At 42.2% G+C, this 22671-nt stretch overlaps 1 protein-coding gene across 3 annotated transcripts in view; it reads right to left on the bottom strand.

The window, feature by feature from the left end:
- The window catches only part of PCP4 (Purkinje cell protein 4), a 96772-nt gene extending 81300 nt beyond the window's left edge, over positions 1-15472 (bottom strand). For 2 of the 3 annotated variants that reach the window (XM_075912101.1, XM_075912105.1), the window contains exons 1-2: positions 15407-15472; positions 15115-15198 (exon numbers count right to left, since the gene is read on the bottom strand). In XM_075912101.1, the coding sequence (XP_075768216.1) occupies positions 15115-15135 (21 nt within the window). In that variant the 5' untranslated portion in view covers positions 15136-15198; positions 15407-15472. Of the gene's footprint in view, positions 1-7122; positions 7240-15114; positions 15199-15406 lie in introns of those variants that run through there. The other variant, XM_075912109.1, reaches the window with a different exon arrangement.
- Between the last annotated feature and the right edge of the window lie 7199 nt (positions 15473-22671).

Raw genomic sequence — 22671 nt, 5'->3', positions numbered from 1 at the left:
TCACTTCACCCCTTTTTCAAGAACGTTTATGAGACATTTAACAGTAGTGGTCCAAAACCAGAGATCCCTGCAGCACAACACTCATTCCTACTCTTTTTTCCCCCTATCTTTTAAGTGGAGTACTGGGTAATGGTTTCCTGATGATCTCATGATCCTTCAATTACTGAAATGCTCAGCCTTTTGTTATTATTAATCACCCTACCTCCATCTTTTATAACAAACTCTCCGCCCCAAAGGCAAAGCTGGGAGCAGCTCAAACTCTATTGCATTTAAGAACTGCCTCTGGAGCCAAGACATGGGCTTTAAGCATGTATCATATTCAGGAGTTCAAACTTGGGGGGCTATTGTCACCTAGCTTCCCATGAATGTCACCATTGTGCAAGGGTATAAGAGAAGAAAGGCTCTTTGTATACTAGCTATCCCATCTTCTGTACCTGGCCTGGCCCTTGATATGTCTTCTTAAAAAATCATTAAGATAAATACTTGCTAATGCTATTTCCAAACTGCCACTCCTTTTGCACCTATTTCAGCTAACGCTTCACCACAGAAATGGCAGCAGGGTTGAATGACAGTGCTCATGTTTTGGGGGACTGCAACATCTTGCATGACCTTTAATGAGAGACTTCTGTTCATGCCTAGGTCTTGATCTCTCATTCCTAACAAGAGCCTCACATTTAAGACTGGAGACAAAAGTGCCCATGACTTATAAAAACCATCCTTACACCATAAGAAAATGTCAGCATGACCAGACATTGCCCAAGAAGTGTCACATAGTTAAATGTCTGTGATGAGACACTGTGATTCCATTGATGTGATGTGTGTCATGCTTATGCCAGATTTGAGTATAAAGGCTCAATGGTGGAATAATGTATTGATGTATTTTGGCATTTTTGTGTGAATAACTTATTCAGAATTTTTTTTCATTAATTGACCTACTCTACTGAATGGGAAGGAGCTACAAGACTCTAAAGAACCCTATCTGAAATGCCCAAAGTGCATCTAGACTACATTCCTCTTTCGAAAGAGGAATGTAAATGAAGGAAATTGAAAATGCAAATGAAGTGCAAATTTACAAATCTTTCACTTCATTTGCATAATCGTGTCCGATTGCTTTTTCAAAAAAGGTTTTTTCGGGAAAAAAAGCAGTCTAGATGCGGTTCTTTCTGGGGAGAAAAAGCCCTTTTTCGAAAGAACCCTTATTCCTGAAAAAAATTAGGTTTACAGGGTTCTTTTGAAAAAGGGGGGGAGGTTTCAAAAGAACCACATCTAGATTGCTTTTTTTTTAAACTTTTTCAAAAAAGCGATTAGACATGATTATGCAAATGAAGCACAAGATTTGTAAAAATGGGCTTCATTTGCATTTCCGATTTCCTTCATTTACATTCCTCTTTCAAAAGAGAAATATAGTCTAGATGCACCTCAAAAGCCTACTAGGGACAACTGACAAGCCTCTGTTGATCCAAAGATCAGGCCCTTATCGAACAATTGTTTTGGGACAGATTTACACAGGTATTTAGGTGGCTAAAATAGGTGCCCAGTGAGATTCTCAAAGGTGTCAAAGCAGATTAGCTGTAAAACTCCTATGGAAATCAAAAGGTCTTAGAAACTATCCCACTTAGGTGCTTTTGGAAAATCCTACCTCCAGAGCTGGATTTCCCATTAAACACAGAGGGCACTGGCATTTCAGGGATGCCTAAAAATTTAAATTTTGCTGTTCCTGTGTCCTCATAGAGGTCACGGCCAGCTGAGGAACAGACAGCACAAAAACCCCTGTTGGAGTGCTTCTTCTACTACCTAGTGGACAGTATGGGGCCAGTTAGTGCTGCTGGGGGCAGGGACATGGATCTCTATGGAGACTTGGGGTAAAGGCATTGGGCAGTGGGGGTGCCTGCATGGATGAGCTAGGCAGTGAATGGTTTGAGGGCAGAGGGGCTCTGGGCAGTGGGGAGCCTAAACATTTAAAGTGGTGAAGTACTCCCACCACCTAGAGTGCTTATGAACTCTGGGCCACTGCAGGAGGGAGGGGACATGGAGAGGGTGGAGGAGAGGCTCCAAACATCTTAATCCAGTGACACCCAAAATGTAAATCCAGCCCTCTTCACCTCAACACCACTCTGTATCTTTAGGCATCTAAACACCTGGCCCTTTGTGACCAGTGACAGGGCATTTTTTCCCTACACACACTTGGGAAGAGAACACAAATGAGGACTTGCCTCAGCAATGCAATGCTGCCCAGTGGAATCCTACATCCCAAATTAGATGCTCAGGTTCCTGATACAATGAATGGGGAGAGTCAGGCACTTCCAGATGAAATACACAAACACCAGCACACTGAGCATGGAGTTGCCTAAGTTAGCCAAAAAAAAGTGCTGCGGAATGGTGTGTGGCCTAAGCCCCACTGCTTAATGGGACTTAGGGGCCTATCGCTGCTCAGGATTCACAGCCAGGAATCTGCTCCTGGAGTTAGGTGCCTAAGCCAGGTCAGACCTTTCACCCAAAAAGCCTGAATGGACAGAGCTGGAACCCCATTATGGGCCAGTGGTTTAGGCCCTCAATGAGGATGTCAAAGAAGATTTTATGGAGCAGGGCCTTACCCCCCACGTCTCCTAGGGTGTGTCTAGACTACAGGGTTTTGTTGACAAAAGTGGACGTTTGTTGACAAAACTATACCTGTGTCCACGCTGCCTTTGAGTTATGTCGACATAACGCCAACAAAACTCAGCAGTTTTGTCGACGTATATAAACCTCATTCTATGAAGAATAACGCCTTTTATCGACAGAGTTCTGTCAATAGAAGGCATTATTGCATCTACACTGTCTTTTGTGTCCACACTGCTATGTCGACAAAGTGGCTTGCTTTGTCGACAGAACTGTATGTAGTCTAGACGCTCTTGGCTGTGTCTACACTGGGCCACTTATTCCGGAATATCAGCCGCTTTTCCGGAATAAGCTGCGAGCTGTCTACACTGGCCTTTGAATTTCCAGAAAAGCAACGACGCTCTACTGTACAAAATCAGCCGCTATTCCGGAAAAACTATTCTGCTCCCGCTCGGGCATAAGTCCTTATTCCGGAATATTGTTCCGGAAAAGGGCCAGTGTAGACAGCCCAGTAGTCTTTTCCGGAAAAAAGCCCCGATCGCGAAAATGGCGATCGGGGCTCTTTTCCGGAAAAGCGCGTCTACATTGGCCACAGACGCTTTTCCGGAAAAAGGGCTTTTCCGGAAAAGCAGCCTGCCAATGAAGACGCTCCTTTTCCGGAAAAACTGAAAACGGAATAGTATTCCGTTTTAAGCATTTCTGGAAATTCATGCCAGTGTAGACACAGCCTCTATGTCAACATAAGTTTTGTTGACAGATTCTGTCAACAAAACTTATGTCGACATAAGCCTGTAGTCTAGACATACCCCTACAGTGGAGACCTTAAACATCAGGTCTCCTAAATGGTGTCTTATAGCAAGCTCAATCCCCCCTGAGGAAGCAGATCGACTTTGAAGGACATACTTAACTATTGATTGGACCGGAGCAAGCAAGCACACGTGCTGCATATCCCAGTGATTTGGGCTCTCTCCTGGAATACAGACGAGTCCAGTTTGTGTCCCGGCTCTGCTATACCGTTAAGTGTTCCCATACAAAGTAGACCAGCTTCAAGATGAGAGACTCCCAAATCACAGTGTTTAGGGCTCTCCCTGCAGAAAGTGGGAGGTCTCCTTTCATGTCCTTGCTCCACATAAGGCTCCTGGATGAGGAAGGGGGGAATCAGCTCCAGCCTTCCGTGGCCAGCAGGAGCACGGGGAAGGGATGCTGGAGCAGAGTGCTGCTCAGAAAAGTGGCTGTGAGGCTGTTTCTCTTTAAAAACCGTGAGCCCAGAGGGGATGGGGGAAAGCTTCAGGCATAACTTCCGCCCCCAGCACAATCCCATTGTCTGGCTTCTGGCCAGAAACTGGCCAATGGGAACTGCCTGTTTGAATAACAGACAACACATGAAGCACCGTGCTCCCTCGTAGGCATGGGGCAGGCAGGGGGGCAGGCTGGCTGAGAAACTTTTTAAGTTCTGAAAGCATTTAGCTCTGCAGGCAGGCAGGCTGGTTGTGTTGCTGGCTGGTAAGTCTCCTGGCCACAGCAGACCCTCTCTTACACAACCCCACTGCCCCCCTTCTGCACTCATACCCCCTCCCAGATATGGGTACCCCAATCCACTGCCCCAGATCACAATCCCCTCTTCCCCTAGGTCACAAACCAAACTTCCACACCCCAGTCCCCTGCCCTAGCTCACAACCCCCCTCCTTCCCTAGGTCACATCCCAAACCCCTGCAGTCCTCTGTCCTAGATAACAATTGCCTCTTTCACCCAAACTCCCTCCCAGACTCCACTCCCCCTCTTTCACCCCAGTCCCTTACTCCAAGCTCTCTTCTGCACCCAACCTCCATCACAGAACCCTCACTTCCTCCATTAATATCATGGAAGAGTGTGGCCCTCAATCACTTTTCAAAATCTTGGAGTGGATCCCTATTAAAAATTATTGCCCACCCATGATCTAGATCTTAGCATCGGAAACAAATGCGCAGATGTCAGTATTCCACAGTGAAGTCTTATTTTTGTCTTTAAAACTTCAGTCTCTTCCCCGCCCCCACAAAAAAACCCAAGTTAAATGTAAAGACATTTAAAATGGCATGATCACATTGACAATAATTTTATGTTTTTCAGCTTTCTATGGGAGTGGGCTTGCGGCCAGAAAGAGAAAACAAAACTTCTGACTTTTGTGCAACATGAATACAAAAAATGAAGCAAGCTGCAGTAAATGGGGTTTGAAGTGAAGGGTCTCATTTTTTGTCAGGTCTGGGGTTTCTAAGCTCCACTAACAATGTTATAATGATTTGCATAAAAAATACAATCCCTGGATCATCCTCACCATCCTCCCTTGTTTCCTTCTCCCACTTCTGGATATTTGATAGCCATATTTGAGCCATGCTTTTCAGTCACATTATGCTCAGATTTCATGGCAGATAACAAAATGATCTGCTGCAAATATGTACTGTATCTTAAACATCTCCAGATTCTATGGTCCAGACAAAATCTATCAGAAGCCACATCAGGAGTCTAAACATTGAAGACTCCTGCAACTAAAATGAGTGTCTTCTGACAACCTTTCTTTTTTGCTCCATTTTTGTTTCTGTCCTGAGAGTGAAATAATCAACTAATGAACAGTTAAAGGCATTCTTCTCTAGTGCAGTTGGTGAAATAAGTACTCCAGGTGTAATCATCCTCAGTATGACAATGACAGCAATTCTGTCCCTCGAAGCATCAATCATGGAGTTAAAAATTCTTAAATAGATACTTGGCAGGGTCTTGAGAAATGTACTGAAATGGAAAGCGGTATCCTCAATGATGGGGATTTGCTAGAAAGACTATTTTGTGCGGGACAGGGAAGTATATTAATAAACGTATGGGATCCCAGCTGATGTGATGACTTTGATGTTCAAGGGAGTTCTTAGCTTACTGATTAGAGAAAAGTGAGGTTATCTCAAAGAGGGGACCCTACTACAAACTATTGTTCTGGGAACTACTGTATGAACAGCAGCTGAAATGGGTATGTAATAAAAAACTGCATTGACATGGTACAGATATAGACAATAATAATCAACCTCGTGTCATTTTATGTTAGGAAAAGTTAACACTTTACCCCCAAAATGATGCCATAGCAGAGCAAGTATCTCTGTTAATGTATGTGACAATGAGATACTTTGTATATAAAAGCTACAATATGAACTCTATCCAATTTATACAAATGTAGGTATCCAATCCACATATGAAAGGCTGTAGGATTACTGATGCCTTATCTAAGTATTATGTGTACACGACACATAGCAGGAACACATAATAAGGATTCCCCATGTCTTAGCCTGTTCTGATATGCGCAATGTAAACAGAAATATGCCTGTTGTATGACCCTTTTGCAAAGACCACTATACTACACCTCTCCTTATGTCTCCTCATTATGTTTATAACACAAGTCAGTCGTTTAAGATATGGTAGAAAACATAGCAATAGCCGTAGGCAGAGGCATACTTTGTGTGATTGTTAATTTTACCCTAACTGCCAAGAAAGAAACACCCATCTGTCAAAAAGGCAGTGATAGAAAAGAAGTCTCCAAAAATAAGTGCTACGTAAGACATAATTACAATTAACTCAATTGATTTGGGATAAGAGAAAAAGCTGAACTATAGAATTCAGGGTTCTGCTGGCTGAACCTGCCAGACATTTGGATACACCTTTTAAAATAAAAATATTGGCTTGTCACTGCCAAACTCTTTCCCTGCAAATAGAGTAAGTGCAGTGACTGAATTTTCAACTTTCTTTTTTTAATACAGAAAGGTCCTTTCATGCTGGATAGTATTTGCATTTTTCCTTGACTGGTTATAAGGACATATGTAGATGTAATCTTGCCCAGGACAATAGCTATCTAGTTCATACCACTAGCAAACTACAAACAAGGCATTTTTCAATGAGGTTTATAATTGAATATCTAACTTTTACACCACTGACCTGTCAGCTCAATTTTTCTACATTGAATAAAAGCATAACGTGAAACTTTAAAAGATGATAAAGATTCTCTTATTTGATATCTTCAGAGTACCATGCACACCTATAGAGTTATATTTAGTAACAGATAACAAGAGTTAGTAATAATCTTTGTTAGAAACTGATGTTTCATAATTCGCAGCCAGAGATCAGATGTTTCATATGGCTGCAGGCAGTGCTAAGAGGTACAATGTAATCTTATTCTGTTTTTAAGTAAGTAAAAAATAAGAACTACCTGCTCATTTCCAAACATGCTTATTTAGAAGAGTAAGTAGAATATTTAGCTGTGTATGCTTTAAACATTCAAATAAAGCATTCTCTAATCCTGTTAACTATATGTATTAATTAATTTACTGTTATGAATGTCTTAATTTCTCAAACTTTAATTCCATAGTTAAGTTAAATTGACTTTAAAAATACATCTGATTTTTCTTAAGCAGCATTCCCCTGTTACTGGTGTTATTCCTGCTTCAGATATCGACATCTCTCTCTCTCTCCCTCTCTCTCGCTCTCTCTCTCCAGATAATAGGTTTATCCACTCACCTCACTCATGTTTGTTTTGAAATGACAGCTCACAGATTTTCAGTTCCTCACAACAGGGAGACTGTACAAAAGCTCTTTCCACTGTTCCTGGATTTTCTCTTAAAAAGGGTTGCCCAGTGGCATCATGCCGCTAGTAAACCAATAAGATGCATTCACCTGCTGAACTCCTCAGCATGCATCCAAGAGCACAAAGGGCCACCTAGTGGTACAAACTGAAAAGCAGATTCAAACTCCAGGTTGGGTTGTTCCAGCTAAAGGGCACATTCACAGTTCAGGATCATTGATAAGGTAAGAGGGAAAGCCTAGCGAGTATGAAATGTTTATTTTAATTGTAAGATGAAACTGTTTCACCTAGTGATAAAAAAATATTCAAAAACAACTGTATTGAAAGGAGCCAGGAAACAGCAAACCACTTTACAAATCAGTATTCCTGAAAATAAGAGTGTCTGTGCTGTCCCATATTTATACATGCTCGTATTCATTACAATCTCATACTTCCTCCAGATACTCAGCTTCTCTGTGTGTGTTTCCTGAAAGAATGAATTAGGCACCTGCCTCACTCCACAGAAAGCAGTTAGTGGTGGTACCCATCTTATAACTTTTATAGCTTAATGGTTAGAACACTCATATGGGATGGGGAGACCCACTGTCAATTCCCTCCTCTGACTGAGGAGAAGAAAGTATTTGAAGAGAAGTCTCCTATAGCTCTCAGGAAAGTGTTCTAACCATTGAGTTATGGGATATTCTGAGGTGGGGCTCCCACAAGCTGCCCTGTTGAAACTTCTCGACTGTGGATAAGCAATTAAAAAGTCATTAGAACCGAGGGCTGTGCACTGAGTCTCCCACATAAGTGCCCTAATCACCAGGCTACAAAGTCATTCTCACCCTCTTTCTGGCCCAGTGACTTCCTAAGTATTTATCCAAAGTGCTCTAGCTCCTGGGCTAAATGCTGTAAGACACTACCACCACAGCATGTCAGATTCTGAATGGGACCATTCCAGTAGGCATGCTTAGAGGCATCCTGCCAGAAGGGCCCTACCTGCCAAGCCAAACAACTCTCTCCCCCGGGTCTGTGGATCATACTTGGAGGCAGGAAACCCCTACCTGAAGTGTGACAGAATGCTTAGAAGTGGAAACTGAGCATGCTAAGAGGCAGAAATTTAGGCACTGAGGGAATGTGGGCACCTACTGGGTTCCAGGGGAACTTTATAAATTACAGCGGAGCCTAAAACTGGGACTTAGTTGCCTAAGTATTTTTGTGGCTTTGAGCCCTACTGCTTTTTCTTCCCATTATTCAGTAGGTCCAACACAGTTAAAAAAGAGTGAGCTGGATTTTGTTCCGGTTTGTCCATTATCAACAGTAGGGGTACGTCTAGACTATAGGCTTTTGTCGACAAAGGCTTTGTCGACAGATACTGTTGGCAAAGCTTCTGTCGACAAAGAGCGTCTAGACTACATCCAGTTCTGTCGACAAAGCAAGACGCTTTGAAGACATGAGAGTGTAGACACAAAGGACAGTGTAGATGCAATAACGCCTTCCGTCGACAGAACTCTGTCGACAAAAGGCATTATTCCTTGTAGAATGAGGTTTACCGCCGTCAGCAAAACTGCCGAGTTCTGTCGACGTTATGTCGACAGAACTCAACAGTAGTGTAGAATAGTAGACGCAGATATAGTTTTATCGACAAAAGTCCACTTTTGTTGAGAAAACCTTGTAGTCTAGACATACCCTAGGATTCACTAACTTCTGATGAATTACACTTGTGCAACCATGTGAATACAATTACATTATGCACATGTGATTAGGACCTAGGTGGAAGACAATCAATTGTATATGTGTAACTGGAGGGCTAACTTATCTGCAGCACTTTTATAACTATTGATGATATGAAAAAAGCTTGGAATCTTGTTTGATTCTCAGAAGCCAAGTTGATTTTGCAGGGCTATCAACTGAGTGCATTTGAGCGGGAAGTCACAGAGGGTATGTCTACATTACAGCGTTATTTTGAAATATCTTATTTCCAAATAGTTACTTCGAAATAAGATATTTTGAAATAACGTGTCTACACACAAAATGCATTTTGAAATAGTTTTTTTATTTTGAAACAGTGCATCCACACTGAGTGTGGAAGCTGAATAGCATTTAAGGCTGGCCAGAACCAGCAGGGCATCAGGTCAGGAGTTACTTTGTGTGGCTGCTGCCTAGGCTATCTGAGGCCTGTGCTTAAAGGGACTCCCTCCCACCTCCCCCCAACAGCCAGTTCTCAGGTTTCCCTGCTTGCTCAGGACACCACAGCATAAAAGAATAAAGAATAAAGCCCTTTTCCGGAGGATCTCTTATTCCTACCTGAAGGTAGGAGGATTGCGCCAGTCTAGACGCTTTTTTTCCGGCTTTTCCCCAAGCCGGAAAAAAAGCGGCGGATATGTTTATTTAAATCCGCGGGGGATATTTAAATCCCCCGTGGATTTCCCTATGCTGACTTACCTGATTTGAATCCCTTTTCCGGAATTTGTGGCCAGTCTAGACGTAGCCTAATAGTGTTAGATTTAACACACATATTCCTTATCACTGTATGATATGAGACTGGTCATCCTCCACACATATCGGGTAGCAAACCCAATTAAAACATGAAACATAAAAATAAACCAAATTTCAAAAGGCCTGAATGATTTAAAATATAAAATAAGCTTAATCCCTTGGGACCTTAGTTGCCATCTAACCTCTAGGCCCATGCAATGGAAATGAGTCGATAGTTACGGCAGAGTTCCACAGCTGTCAATGTCACAAAAGAATCAGATGTAATTTGGAAAAATTGACAGCCTTACATCAGGAGACATGTAAGACAGAGCTTATTGTATAACATGAGTCATCTCTTATTCCTACAAAAAAAAACCAAAATATAAAACTGTTTCTGGGTCAGCCTATAAAATAGTGACGCAGGTAGCAAGTAGAAGTCTGTTCTCTGATTACCTGGTGTCCCTCAGCTTTGAAATCAAGAAACCAATGCCTATATTCAGTCGTTATTAGTACGCTAAACCTTTAGAAGCATAAATACTGCTTCCTTGTCTCCACTCTGACTGGTTGCTTATTGCATAAGGGAGTATTTGAAAATACCCAGCCTTCAAATATTATCTGGCATTTACCTTTGGCAGTTAACTTTTTAATTAAAAGGTAAAAGGCATATTAATTATCAGTTAAGAATATTCAATCTCTGTTCAGGAAGGGAATTATTGTTTAAAAATTTGTCTGGCAGTTATTCTTTTATGTTTGGGAAGAGGTGAAATTAAAAATTTACCTCTTTCCTATTTCATGTTACTAGCACTGGGAAAGTTAAGGTTAAGGACAAAGTCTTCATGCTCAGTATTTGGTTCTTTCCACTTTGGGTTTAAAACACAAAAACAAAAGCAACAAGTTTTTCACCAAGTTGTAGAAATGAAGGGTTTCTCTTCAGCCTCATCTGAGAACCTGCATAGTTTCACTGCTCATGAAAGTGTGTTTTCGAATAAGTTGGCATTAGTAACAAGATCATTGTGATTGTCAGTTGGTTGCTGGGGTGCACAAAATGTGTCTCTTTCCCTACCACATGCACCCTGTGCAAAGCATGATCACAAGGAGCGTCTCTGCAGTCAGTCTGCCAGTGTTCATTTCTCCATACAAGGAGGGATCAGAAGCCTTTTCCTCCCCATTCCTGACAAGCTGATCTGGCCAGAAACATGGGGAAGGGTTTCTGCAGTATTATGCTAGCACAGTAATTGCATTCCCCCTGGCCTGCCTAGTGTCCTTAATGTGGTGGCTCTAGCTTTTATCATTTTTCCTGCCGGTCTCAATAAAGGAGAAGAAAGGAGTATTAGTCTGGTTACTGGTCTGCAACGTCTTATTTCTCAAACGGGCAGTAGCTTCAGAAAAACTGCTGCTGCCCATGCTGAGCAACTTTGTTTGGTTTATGGCTGTTCATGGGACAAAAATAGAAAGGCAAGGCATAAGAACAAGAATTTGGGGCTCTCTCTCTGATGGCTACTGACTAAGAATCCTCATAAAATATAGGTTTTAATTATAGGAACTTTCATTTCCAGAAAATAAGAATGGTCATACTGAGTCAGACCAAAGGCCCATCTATATCAGTATCCTGTCTTTCAACAATGGCCAATACCCTGTGTCCCAGAAGAAATGAGCAGAACAGATAATTTTCAAATGATCCATCCCCAGTCTCCCACTCCCAGCTTCTGGGAAAACTGTGGCTAGGGACACCATCCCTACATATCTTGGCTAATAGCCGTTGATGAATTTACCCTCCTTGAACTTATTTAAGGCTGTTTTTCTAAAACCTGTTATAGTCTTGGCTTTCACAACATTCTCTGGCAAAGATTGCCAGAGGCTAACTGTGCATTGTGTGTGAAGAAATACTTCCTTTTGTTGGTTTTAAACCTGCTGCCTATGAATTTCAATTGGTGACTCCCTAGTCTTTGTGTTTTGAGAAGGAGAAATAACACTTCCTAATTCACTTTCTCCACACCAGTCATGACTGTACCCTCTCCTGACTCTCTAATCTGCCTTTCCCCACCATTCCTCACCGTGAAGAGAGATATTACATTAAAATATGGGAGTGGCCATACTAATGAAATGATGTAACACTAGCCTTCCTATGCCCACAGAGGGCCTCAGAGTATGCCCACCATCAAATAGCTAATTTTGGAATCATGAGCAGACCCAGACCAATTCATCTCAAATCGATTGGTACAGATTATAACAGAGCTTGCCCCTTAACTGGATGGGCTGCTACATTCCACGCCCCAATGACATAAAAAACTAAGCACTGGTTCTTAGAGCTCACTCCATTAACCTCATTTAAATCCATTCATCTGAAGAAAAGGATTGTGCTCACGAAAGCTCATGATACCATCTACATTTTTTGTTAGTCTCTAAGGGTACGTCTACACTAGCCCCCTAGATCTATCTAGGGAGGCTAATGAGGGTGACCAAAATTGCAAATCAAGCCCGGGATTTAAATATCCCGCGCTTGATTTTCATGTTCCCAGCCGGTCGCCGTTTTAGAAATTGACTAGTCTGAAGTAACTGCCCCTGTCTACACACAGTCGTGAAATGGGATTCCGGAATAAAGCCCAAATCGAATTAGGTGGTATTCCTTGTGAAATGAGGTTCTTCTATGAGGCATAGTTTCTTTTTGCACAAGAGTTCTTGAGCAAAAAGGCATGTGTGGATGTTCCGCAGGGGTTTCTTGTGCAAAAAGAGCCTATCACAGAAAGCTCAGGTGCTCTGATGGCCATTCTGTGAATGGCATTCAGAACTTTCTTGTGCAAGAGTGCCCGTGCAGTATGGATGCTCTCTTGCACAAAAGCACATCGCATTTGCAATGCACTTTTGAGGTGTGGATGTGCTTTTGCTCAAGAAGTTTTTGTGGAAGATCTCTTCCACAAAAAGCTTCTTGCGCAAAAACCCTGCAGTGTAGACAAAGCCTAAGGTGCTACAGGACTATTTACTGTTTTTTAAGTATCCTCCCTTGATAAGCTATACAGGCTCTAGAGAGGCTAAAATAAAAAAGCATGTCAGTTTCCAGGGTTTCCAATCCCAAGCATTTATATCCTAAGTCATGCCTCAGAAAGTTTAAAATAATAATAATAATAATTAATAATTAATAATACGTCATGTTCTTTTTATTTTCTTTCTAGTGTCCATGCTTTTATGGTACACAAAGGTCATGTCTTCAAGCATTTCTCCACAACCAGGTGGGTTAGAAAATTCTTGGACTGTCCTTTCTTTTCCTGTAATGAGCAGATTCAACACCAGGTACAGGGGGTTGCATAGGAAAATACATACAACCATTTACTTAAAGACTGTTACAATACATACAACACATAAGGGGAGAGGAGGAAGTAAGGTTACCGAAGCATAATTTGGGGATTTCCTAACTTCTGAGAGCTTGACGTTGCAACCTTAACATTCTCTTAATGTAGCTTTTTTTAATGTAATTATTACTTATACAGAACCAAATACACTAGGCACTTCCCAGAACAAATAGGAAGTATTTCTTCACACAACGCACAGTCAATCTCTGGTACTCTTTGCCAAATGATGTTGTGAAGGCCAAGACTATAACAGGTTTTTTAAAAAAACCTACAAAAGTTCAAGGAGGGTAAGTTCATCAATGGCTTTTAGCTAAGATGGGTAGGGATGGCGTCCCTAGCCACAGTATTCTCAGAAGCTGAGAGTGGGAGACTGGGGATGGATCATTTGAAAATTATCTGTTCTGCTCGTATCTTCTGGGACACGGTTTTGGCCACTGTTGAAAGACAGGATACTGGCGTAGATGGACCTTTGGTCTGACTCAGTATGGCCATTCTTATTTTCTTAGTCTCCCACTGATGGTAGTGGGAGCAGAGAAATGCCAGATGCAGTGGCCTCTGAAGGTCCCATTCCATACATCCAAATTCATTGGCTATGTAATTTGACCATAAAGTTCTATGTGATATGAGCCACAGTGATCTGCTTGAACCAAAAACACAACATACATAGAAATAATCATAAAAAGTCAGATAAATTAAGTTAGGAGCAGAGTGGAAATTCTCTTTTAAAGCAAACATTGCTGGTTAATGGAATATGGATCACGGTTGGCTAACAAATAGTTTGTCTCATTAACCATGGTTTTTATGAGTTTTTCTTTTTAAGTAGTAAGTGAGCTCATCTATTATAAATAACTAGGAAGAGTTCCTGAAGGTCAGAGGAATTTAATCCTACCATCTCTTAAATATTTAGTTTACCATCTCTTTGTATTTAAAGTTTCAGAAGCTAAAACTTTAATGGTGTTATGAAATTGTACACAGATGATTTCACCTGATATTCAAAAGGAGAGTTGGATAACATACATTTGATTCATGTAAGGCCAGTAACTTGCTAACTGCTCTTTTAGAACACATCACTATGAATAAAATAGGAATTGCTAATGAACATTAATTTATCCCTTTTGTGCTGTGTTTTGCAAGTGTATTGTTATGTAGCCCCAAGAAATGGCTGCAGAGTGGAGCCTTGACTTCTGATTAGACCACAAAAGGTATCTCAATGCAGTCTTTCATGTTAGATGACAGGGAGCACCACACAAAAGGTTCTTGTCTAGAGATGAGGTATATTGTATTTCTATCAGTATTTCCAGATCTGTGAGTTTATGATAGTGTTGCCATATAACATGCAATTAGGGGTGTGACCACAGCTTTAGATAGACTTGAGGTGTGTGTCTCCCTTTCCTCTATCCTTCATCTGTTTGTGTTGCTAAATTGCAAGCCCTTCCGGACAGAGATTTTCTCCTTGTTGTGTTAGATTTAATTATACTCTCAGTTTAGACATTTGCCTTCAGTTTGACCTTGATTTGATAACAAATTGAAATTCACTATAAAACATCAAAGTACTTTTACTAATATATATGCCTTTGATATGACCATGATCAAATAAGGAAAGCTAATTCTGAGCAGAGAAACCAAGTGCAGAACATGGGAAAAAGTAATTTCTACCCTACAATATATATTGATTTGTTGATGAGATTGTTAAAATAATGGCCAGAATAACATCTCTGCTAGTCTGGAGCACATCTGGAGTAACTCTGTTGGGCAAAGTGGCCTTAGTGGAGTAACTATGGATTTAGAGCAGCAAAACAAAGATGAGAATTTGCCCCAAAACTGAAGATGTCATTTTATTCTCTGAAGTCATGTGCATTTACCTCCCTTTAAAACTGTGGCACTATTTTTGTGCATTTCCAAAAGCTTTGTCGGGATGTTTTTCTTATTTTTGATTAATATTACAGAAATTGAGGTGCAATATATAAATAATTGGAATACCATGTCCCCTTGATAAATCTATTCTATTATATATGCTACTAATTTTTTAAAAATACATGACTGATTGGAGTACAAAGTAATCATTGTGTCCTGTTGAGTGTTTTTATTATAAATTACCTTGTCAGTAATGCACACTCAGAAGCTTACCTGACTGTTGGAAAAAGTCATTCTCCTAGCACTGAAATGCCAATTCTAACCCTGGGGAAGAAGTCATCAGCTGAAGTAATGGAACTGAAAGAATGATAATAGATTTATTACTTAAATTGTTGATTATGCCAATTGACCTTTCAGTCAGATCTTTAAAGCATCATAAAGTTCACTTGCTTCTTGACAGGAAAAAAATCATATCCCAGTGCTACTAATTATATTTATTTGAAAACTGTGTTTGCGAAGCAGAAAACAGAGCTAGAGGAACAAGCTGAGTTCAATGAACTATTACCTCTGAGCTCTGCAACTTCAGATGACTCTCTGCTCGCGACTGCAGCTAATGCTATCATGCATGCCTAGAAGGAGAAAATATTATAACCGCACTTTAGAGCCTTTCATAGAAATTGCTGTCATTATAGCCACGTTAGCCATTGCTTTGAATTATCACAGGCAGTGACCCACCAACGTATGAGAAGAGTGCTGCAGAGCAAGAGAACTATAAAGAGGATGGAAGTTTAAATGTATTACCTTTCAGAGAGAGCTATTCTAGCTACATTATAATAACTGTTCCTTGTGTAAAACAAGAGTGGAGAAATATGTCTGATGTCTGTTAAGCAATTCTTATCCAGTTGTAAAATTAACAAATACAAGCAGGTGCACATCTCAGTAATGCAACATTGGTAATTGTAGCTCCTGGGATCTTCTTACGGTTTCTGTTCTAGAGCACCCTAATGACCTCAGAATGCATCTGTCGTTCATTCTATCTTCTTCCACCCCACAGAAAGGGATTTTAACTGATGAATTTAAGGAGTCTAAGAGTTATTAATAATGAAGTTGCTGATTGGAGCGGTATAAGGGGGTAGGGGAAAAACTCAGTTTGGTGGACAACCTATCAATATCCATTAGAAGTTCTTCATTAATTATTCCTGATGGAGTTCATTGTGATAAATGAACAGCCTCTGCAATGCAGGGCAAAACTTGTCAGCAGGCTGGTCAATGAGGGCCAAGTGATATAGATTTCGTTACTTATGCTTATTATTTTGGTAGCCCCACATTGCTGTGTGCAGCACTTTTCAGCCCAGTAGGAAGAAGTGATGTCTGCTGTGAGGTGCCTACACTCTGACAGATAACATAATGAGAAGTGACAACAGACCAAGGGTAGAGGGAAGGATGAGAAGTATTTGAGAACTAGGGATAAAGGACCACTGCTCTAGAAAGGGGCATTATTTACAAGGGCCCACCTGTTTATGGGTGCATAGTTTAGAGAAAGGCTCCAGGAGCCTGCTCAGTAGATGTGCATAACTGCAGTCTTTATTCTTCCTAGAGCACAGAGACGGTTTCCTGCAAGCATCTCTAGAATGCACATTATAGTAAGATGGAAACTAGTGGGGTCAAAGTCCTACCTCTTCTGCATTGACCCAAAGAGCTGGTGCGGCACAGCAGAGATGGCTTGCTGCAATCCAGAAGGACATAGCAGGAGGCTCATGCTACCACTGTGCTCTGGAAAGCTCCAGAAGGAGGCAGAATTGCACTCAGGTCATGCCACTCCACACCACATCAGTTTGAGCTGTGCTTAAATAGAAGGAAAAGAACTAAATTGAATTGATTTCCATATCCTGATAGGAGCTCTTTGTAGATATATGCAGCCATGAGGGAAATTTAAATAGATGTATGTGGATAATTAATTTATGGCAGGAGTGGGGATTTGGCCCCGGCTTGCCTGGATGTGATCCCCAATGCCCTGCGGTGGGACTGGAACACACAAAATCTACTAGTATGGACCCCACTATGTCCTGGTGTGTGAGGGGAATGTGTTTTATTCCTGCCCAGTGAGAGTTTGTCTTTTTTTTATTTGCTTGGGTGTGGCCCCTGACTGACTTTTCTATGGGTCAGTGGCCCCTGAATCAAAAAAGGTTTCCCAGCCCCCATTTACGGGATTTCCAAAAAGCAAGTTTTATACCTGTTATAAAAAATGACCATTCAACTATCTTCTCTGGGGGCTTGAAAAATCTATGTACCCATTCACAAGTCATTGTTTTATGAAGCAAATACCAGTTGCATGAGTCTAATAGGGTATGTCTACACTACCACCCATTTCGAACTAGGGTGGTTAATGTAGTCAATCGAAGTTGCAAATGAAGCCCAGGATTTAAATATCCCGGGCTTCATTTGCATCTTGCCGGGCAACACCATTTTTAAATCCCCGGTAGTTCGGACTCCGTGCCCGCGGCTACGCGCGGCACGGAGTAGGTAGTTCGAATTAGGCTTTCTAATTCAAACTACCGTTACACCTCGTGACAGCGGTAGTGTAGACATACCCATAGTTACTCAGAAAGAGGTGGAGCCAAAGTTCATTGGAGTAAATTGAAAGAATTCCAAAGATGTCCATGAGCTTTGACCCAAGCCCCCCCAATTTGGGTTCCTGTTCATGACACAAAAATCATTCCATGAAATCTCCCCAACCCCTGCTGAATCTACCATGTCTGAATTAAACACAATGACATTTTGTATTTCAGTTACCTCTTTCCTCCTGCACCCCATCCCTTTCACAACCTCCACTTCCCACTGTATTGTTGTCATGATGTGTAATAAACATAAATAATCTTTATACTTTTGAAAGAAATGAAAAATGACAATCTTGGATGCAGTCTATTTTGGCCCAGTCTTGCAATAGCTCTAAATTTTACCAGTTTGTAGCTATTTAAATTATTTTTCAGTATAAATAGTTCTACCGAGAGTGGTAGATTTTCAAAGGTACAAATGGCTATTATGTATGTGCCTTTGAAAATCTCCCTGATGTGACTGAGACCAAGTGTACACTGCCAGTTATTGTGCAGTAAATCAGCCCCCAGCACTGTCACATTCGAGGTGTCCACACTAATAAGGCACATAGTGTGCATTAGCTCTGCAGTTACTGTGCTATAGGGAAAGCACCTGACGAGCAGTGTAGAACTTGCTGCACTCTAGACAGAGCCGTGAGGTGCCATTGTGGACACTCTGGTGTAGTACTGTATGTTGACTGGCCTCAGGCAACCTTCCCATAATGCCTGTTCTTGCCCCTCTGCTCATCTGTTTGAACTCTACTGCCCTGCTCTCAGGTGCCCAACCCTCAGACCCTCCCTTTGCGTTCTTTTTAAAATTTGAAAGTCCCCTTCCTGTTTGCTCAGTGACATGTATGTTTTCTCTCCAGATGGCCATGCCTTCTCCACGCACTATGACATCTGCCACTTGGAGTCATGCCAAGGTGAGACCTTATCTGAGTTTGGGATGAGGAGGTTGTCCAGTCTCAACTGCGCTCCTGCTGCAAGAATTATCATATCTATGGGGAGATCTCAAGATGTATGATCAAAAGGGGCCATGACTGGTACGCATTGCAGTGTAGGGTCAAAGTGAAGGAGCTGTGAAACACCTAATGCAAGCCACAAGAAGCAAACCACTACTCTGGTGCTGCACTTATGACCTGCAGGGTGATATACTTGTGGGTGATCCCACCTCCATTCCAAAGACCCCCTGTAGATACTTTGGGGGCTCAGGGACCACCAACAGTGGACCAAGCCAGGAGGAAGAAATTGTGGAGGAATGCGCTGAGGGAAAGGGGAACCCAGAACTAGAGAACAACTCAGCATCCACAAATACTTGTAGTCAGGAGCTGTTTTGTACCCCCAACGAGGCGAGCCAGTCGCAGTAGTTGGAAGCTGCAGAGGATGAACCTGGTAAGCGGGTGTGATTCCTGGAAGCAATCAAGCAAGTTGCCAGGAACGGGAAGGTTACAGAAAGGAGGCTCAGTTCTGTGTATTGCTGCTACCATCACAGCGCTGCTCAGATGCTGAACAGGGCATTGATGCAATCTCATAATTCACAATAATCTGCCTCACAGATCTCATCAAAAATGTCATGCAGCTGCTGAGCCAGGCATCTGTGTAAATTTGATTGCAATGCTACTGTGCTGCCTGACCCGAGGGCTGCCTTTCCCTCATCTCCGTGCTGTTTGGGGCGGAGAAACCATCACTGCGCAAAGACAAGCCGCATATGGGTCCAGATGTAACCCATGGTCAAGTAAAAGACCTTCCTTTACTTCCCTGCACACCCTAAGCCGTGAGGTGTCTTCCAGGATGAATGCACCCTGTGGAAATAAATGGCCATTACTCCCTCCCCTCCTCCTCCACAGAACTCTCCCCAAGGCACACCTAGCCAGAGTACAGTGCAGCCATGTGCAAATGAAAATCCCTGTGCCCCCACACCAAGGAATTCTCCTGCCCCCAGTGATGAACTTACCATTGTGGGGTTCCTGTATCTTGCTCCCAGACAGTCAGCCAGTGCTAGGTTTGTGAACAATGCTTATGTTTAGAAGGGGTCAGCGTAGTGCTGTGTCTAGTTAACAACGTACCCTCTCTACTGTGTTGCATTTTTGCCTTGACGGAGCTGACCTTGGCATGCTTGTCTGAAATGATATCACCTGTGGAGAGGCTCATAAAGTCAAGAAAATGCTAGCAAATGAAAAGGGAGGGGGGAGGAAATGGAGGAAGCTGAGAGCTGGCTGCTAGAAGGAGTTGGAGCTATGAATAGGAAACGTGTGCACAGAGAGTAGGTGGCTTTGGCCCAGATCTCATCCACAGAAGCCTTCCCCAGACTGGATTAGGGGTGCTAGTGGCCTCGGGTCACTGCCCCCAAAGAAGGAATTGCAGGGACTGAGTGGACAATGCACCTTTGTGTGAAGCTTAGCAAGAGAGGAATATGGACCCCACCAGAAGAGGTTAATATGATAAGTAAGGGAGGGAAGGCTCTAATAGAGGTCCTGGGCATCATTAGGTATAGTACCAGGCATGTGGGAGGATTTGACTCTATTTCCACTGCCATGGAAGCAGAAATGGGCTTTTCCTTTCCAGATGTATCTAATACTCACTAAGGGAATCTAGCACCTGCCTTCCAGATTTGAACGGACGTGCTCATGTTTAATTTGGACTACTGTTACATCATTTCTCCAAAATCACACACTGTAATCTGTTGTAGAAACAGCAGGATAAAATTGAGCAACAAATGCTGGCATCTTCCCAGTGCAAAGCAGGGCCTGGAGTTGCTATTTACAACCACCATTGCCAGGGGGTTGTTTTGTTTTCTTCTTTTAAAAAGCAGAGAGCAACATTGCATTGTTGAGCTCCCCACAGAAACAAAGAGTGGAACAAAAGAACACAAGGCACCTCAACTGTTCCTCATTATGTGGGAGTGAGCTCAGTACGCCGTCCCATGAACGTGGCTTTCCTTATCCAAAAGTTCTGCAGCCATTGCTCGTCATCCCAGGCTTGCATGACAGTGGGATCCCACCACTCAGTGTTTGTATCCCATGCCCAATGGTCAGCATCCCCTTGAATGCCACAAGAAATCTCGTGCCATGCATACCCCGCATGGACTTCTCATCGTCACTTGGCAGCTTCAGGAATAATTCAACTGCCATTTGTGACATGTTAGTGAGACCTAATAGCATTTTCGTCAGCAACTGGGGATCCATTCCCACACACTGAGGAGGCAGAAGATGCAACACAGAAGCTGCTGAAAGATGGTACCAACTGCAAACAGAAGCGTGGGAATTGCTGGGATGTGAAGTGATGCACCACAGGGCATCGGGATGGGACCCACATTGCCCTGCACCTCCCACAAACCTCTGTGGCAGGAGAGGAAGAGAAGCTGTGGGATAGCTGCCCACAATGCACCACTCTCAAAGGCACTGCAAATGCCAGAAGTGTAGCCACACTAATGTGCTGGTGGCTAACCATGTGGACACCCAATAGCATTCTTGCTGCTCTGCTCTGTAAGCAGCACCGTAACGGCCAGCGCTTTATATCTCCCAGTGTAGACGTGGCCTAGAGCTATACCAGCCTTTTGAGCTATATCCTGCTTCTCTTCCTCATTCTAAATTTCTCCTGAAATCAGCAAAGGTTTGTGTGAACAAAAGAAGCAAGATCTGGTCCTCTGCCATGTCCTGAAATGAGTATGAGATTATAAATTCTTCTCACATTGAGCTTACATAATGAAACATGGAGTGTCATACGCTTCTAAAGCTTCTAAGGAGAAATGTATTCAGTGAACTCTGTGTTATGTTTAAATTGCTGAGGTTGCTCAGTACATTGTGTTCAGGTGTTATTTTTCCTATAGCTTTTGCTCAAACATTTGCTGCCTTGGCAACTAAGTGCTGTGGCAAAGCACTATCTCACCCTTTCAACTTCCCTACAACAATTCAACAGTAGCCTTAATACCCTGAAGCTCTTCAATGAAGGATCAGATGCAATTCTTACAAAGGCAATAGAGATTAAAAAATCCTCTCACTAGCTCAATTCTGTTTAATCTGTGTATTTGATCACCAAATGCCATACACCCATTTCATAAATTTTTCAGACTATGTATAACGGAAGGCTCTAGTCCACCTTATTTGGGGGGAAATAAATATTCAGTCATTAAGGTGATTACCTGTTGTGGGCAATGGTGAGAGTTTGCCTCTGTTGCTTTGCCCACTCAAATGTGAGATGCTTTCTTTTGTAAAGAGAAACCACTGCATGAAGTTAAGGCTATTTTTAAATAGCTGTGACTAGGTGGGTTCAGGTAGCTTATTCCTAATACTCTGTGAAATACAAAACTGAAGGAGATAACTTTAAGAAACCTTACTCTGGAATGAAATACTGTATGTCCACGAAGTTCTTGTTTCCAGGGCTACTTGTAAAGAATTCAAATCAGAACACTTAATAATGGAACATGGAGTGGTTTTACAATATCAGGCAATAGTAGTGTTTGTGAACAACATAGAACATAGATATAGCCAGAATAAGAAAACATCACTGAAATTTTAATAATAAAATCAACCTCTACAGGTATCAGAGATCTGTGCCTCCATAAAGTGCTTCAAATGCTGCTTACAATTTACAGTTTAGGGGGGATAAAAATCCTCACTTAATAGTACACAACTTTCAAGAGAGCCTAAAAGACTAGAAGTTAAGGATGATACATAGTTTGTGTGAAATGTCTGAGAACAATACATTTGGTAAGAAAATGTGCCACTGTTGGGGTGCCCAGGTGCCCAGTATTTGATTGGAGTGTCCAGCCAAAAAAGAGACCTGACAACATCTAGTCAGGATACCCAATTCCGGTTATTACAGATGGAGGAGGTGGGAGGTGCTGAGTCATCACCCACACCAACCTCCTACTTAGCCAGGCCATTTCCTATCTGTTCCCTGCCCCGGCAAAGTAGGCGAGTCCCACCTGACCCAAGTGGGGTTGTTAGAGAGGGAAAGCAGCAAGCAACAGGGAATAAAAGGGAAGAGGAATGGACAGGGATAGGGCTTTAGGGGGAATAGACATGGCAGGGGCAGGACCTCAAGGGAAGAGGCAGGGCAGGGGAGGTTGCAGCACTTACTGTTGAAATGTCCAGTTTTTAAATATTACCAAGTTGGCAGCCCTAGCCAATGTTCTTGAACATTTTCATTTTACCAGTTTATAATTTTAAAGGATACTGTTGGCATTAATGAACCTGACATGAATGCTATGTAAGAACACACCATAGCTGAATGA

Source organism: Pelodiscus sinensis, chromosome 1 (assembly GCF_049634645.1).
Source record: "Pelodiscus sinensis isolate JC-2024 chromosome 1, ASM4963464v1, whole genome shotgun sequence".
In the NCBI taxonomy this organism is placed as follows: domain Eukaryota; kingdom Metazoa; phylum Chordata; order Testudines; family Trionychidae; genus Pelodiscus; species Pelodiscus sinensis.
This window is presented reverse-complemented; position numbering and strand designations above follow the sequence as displayed.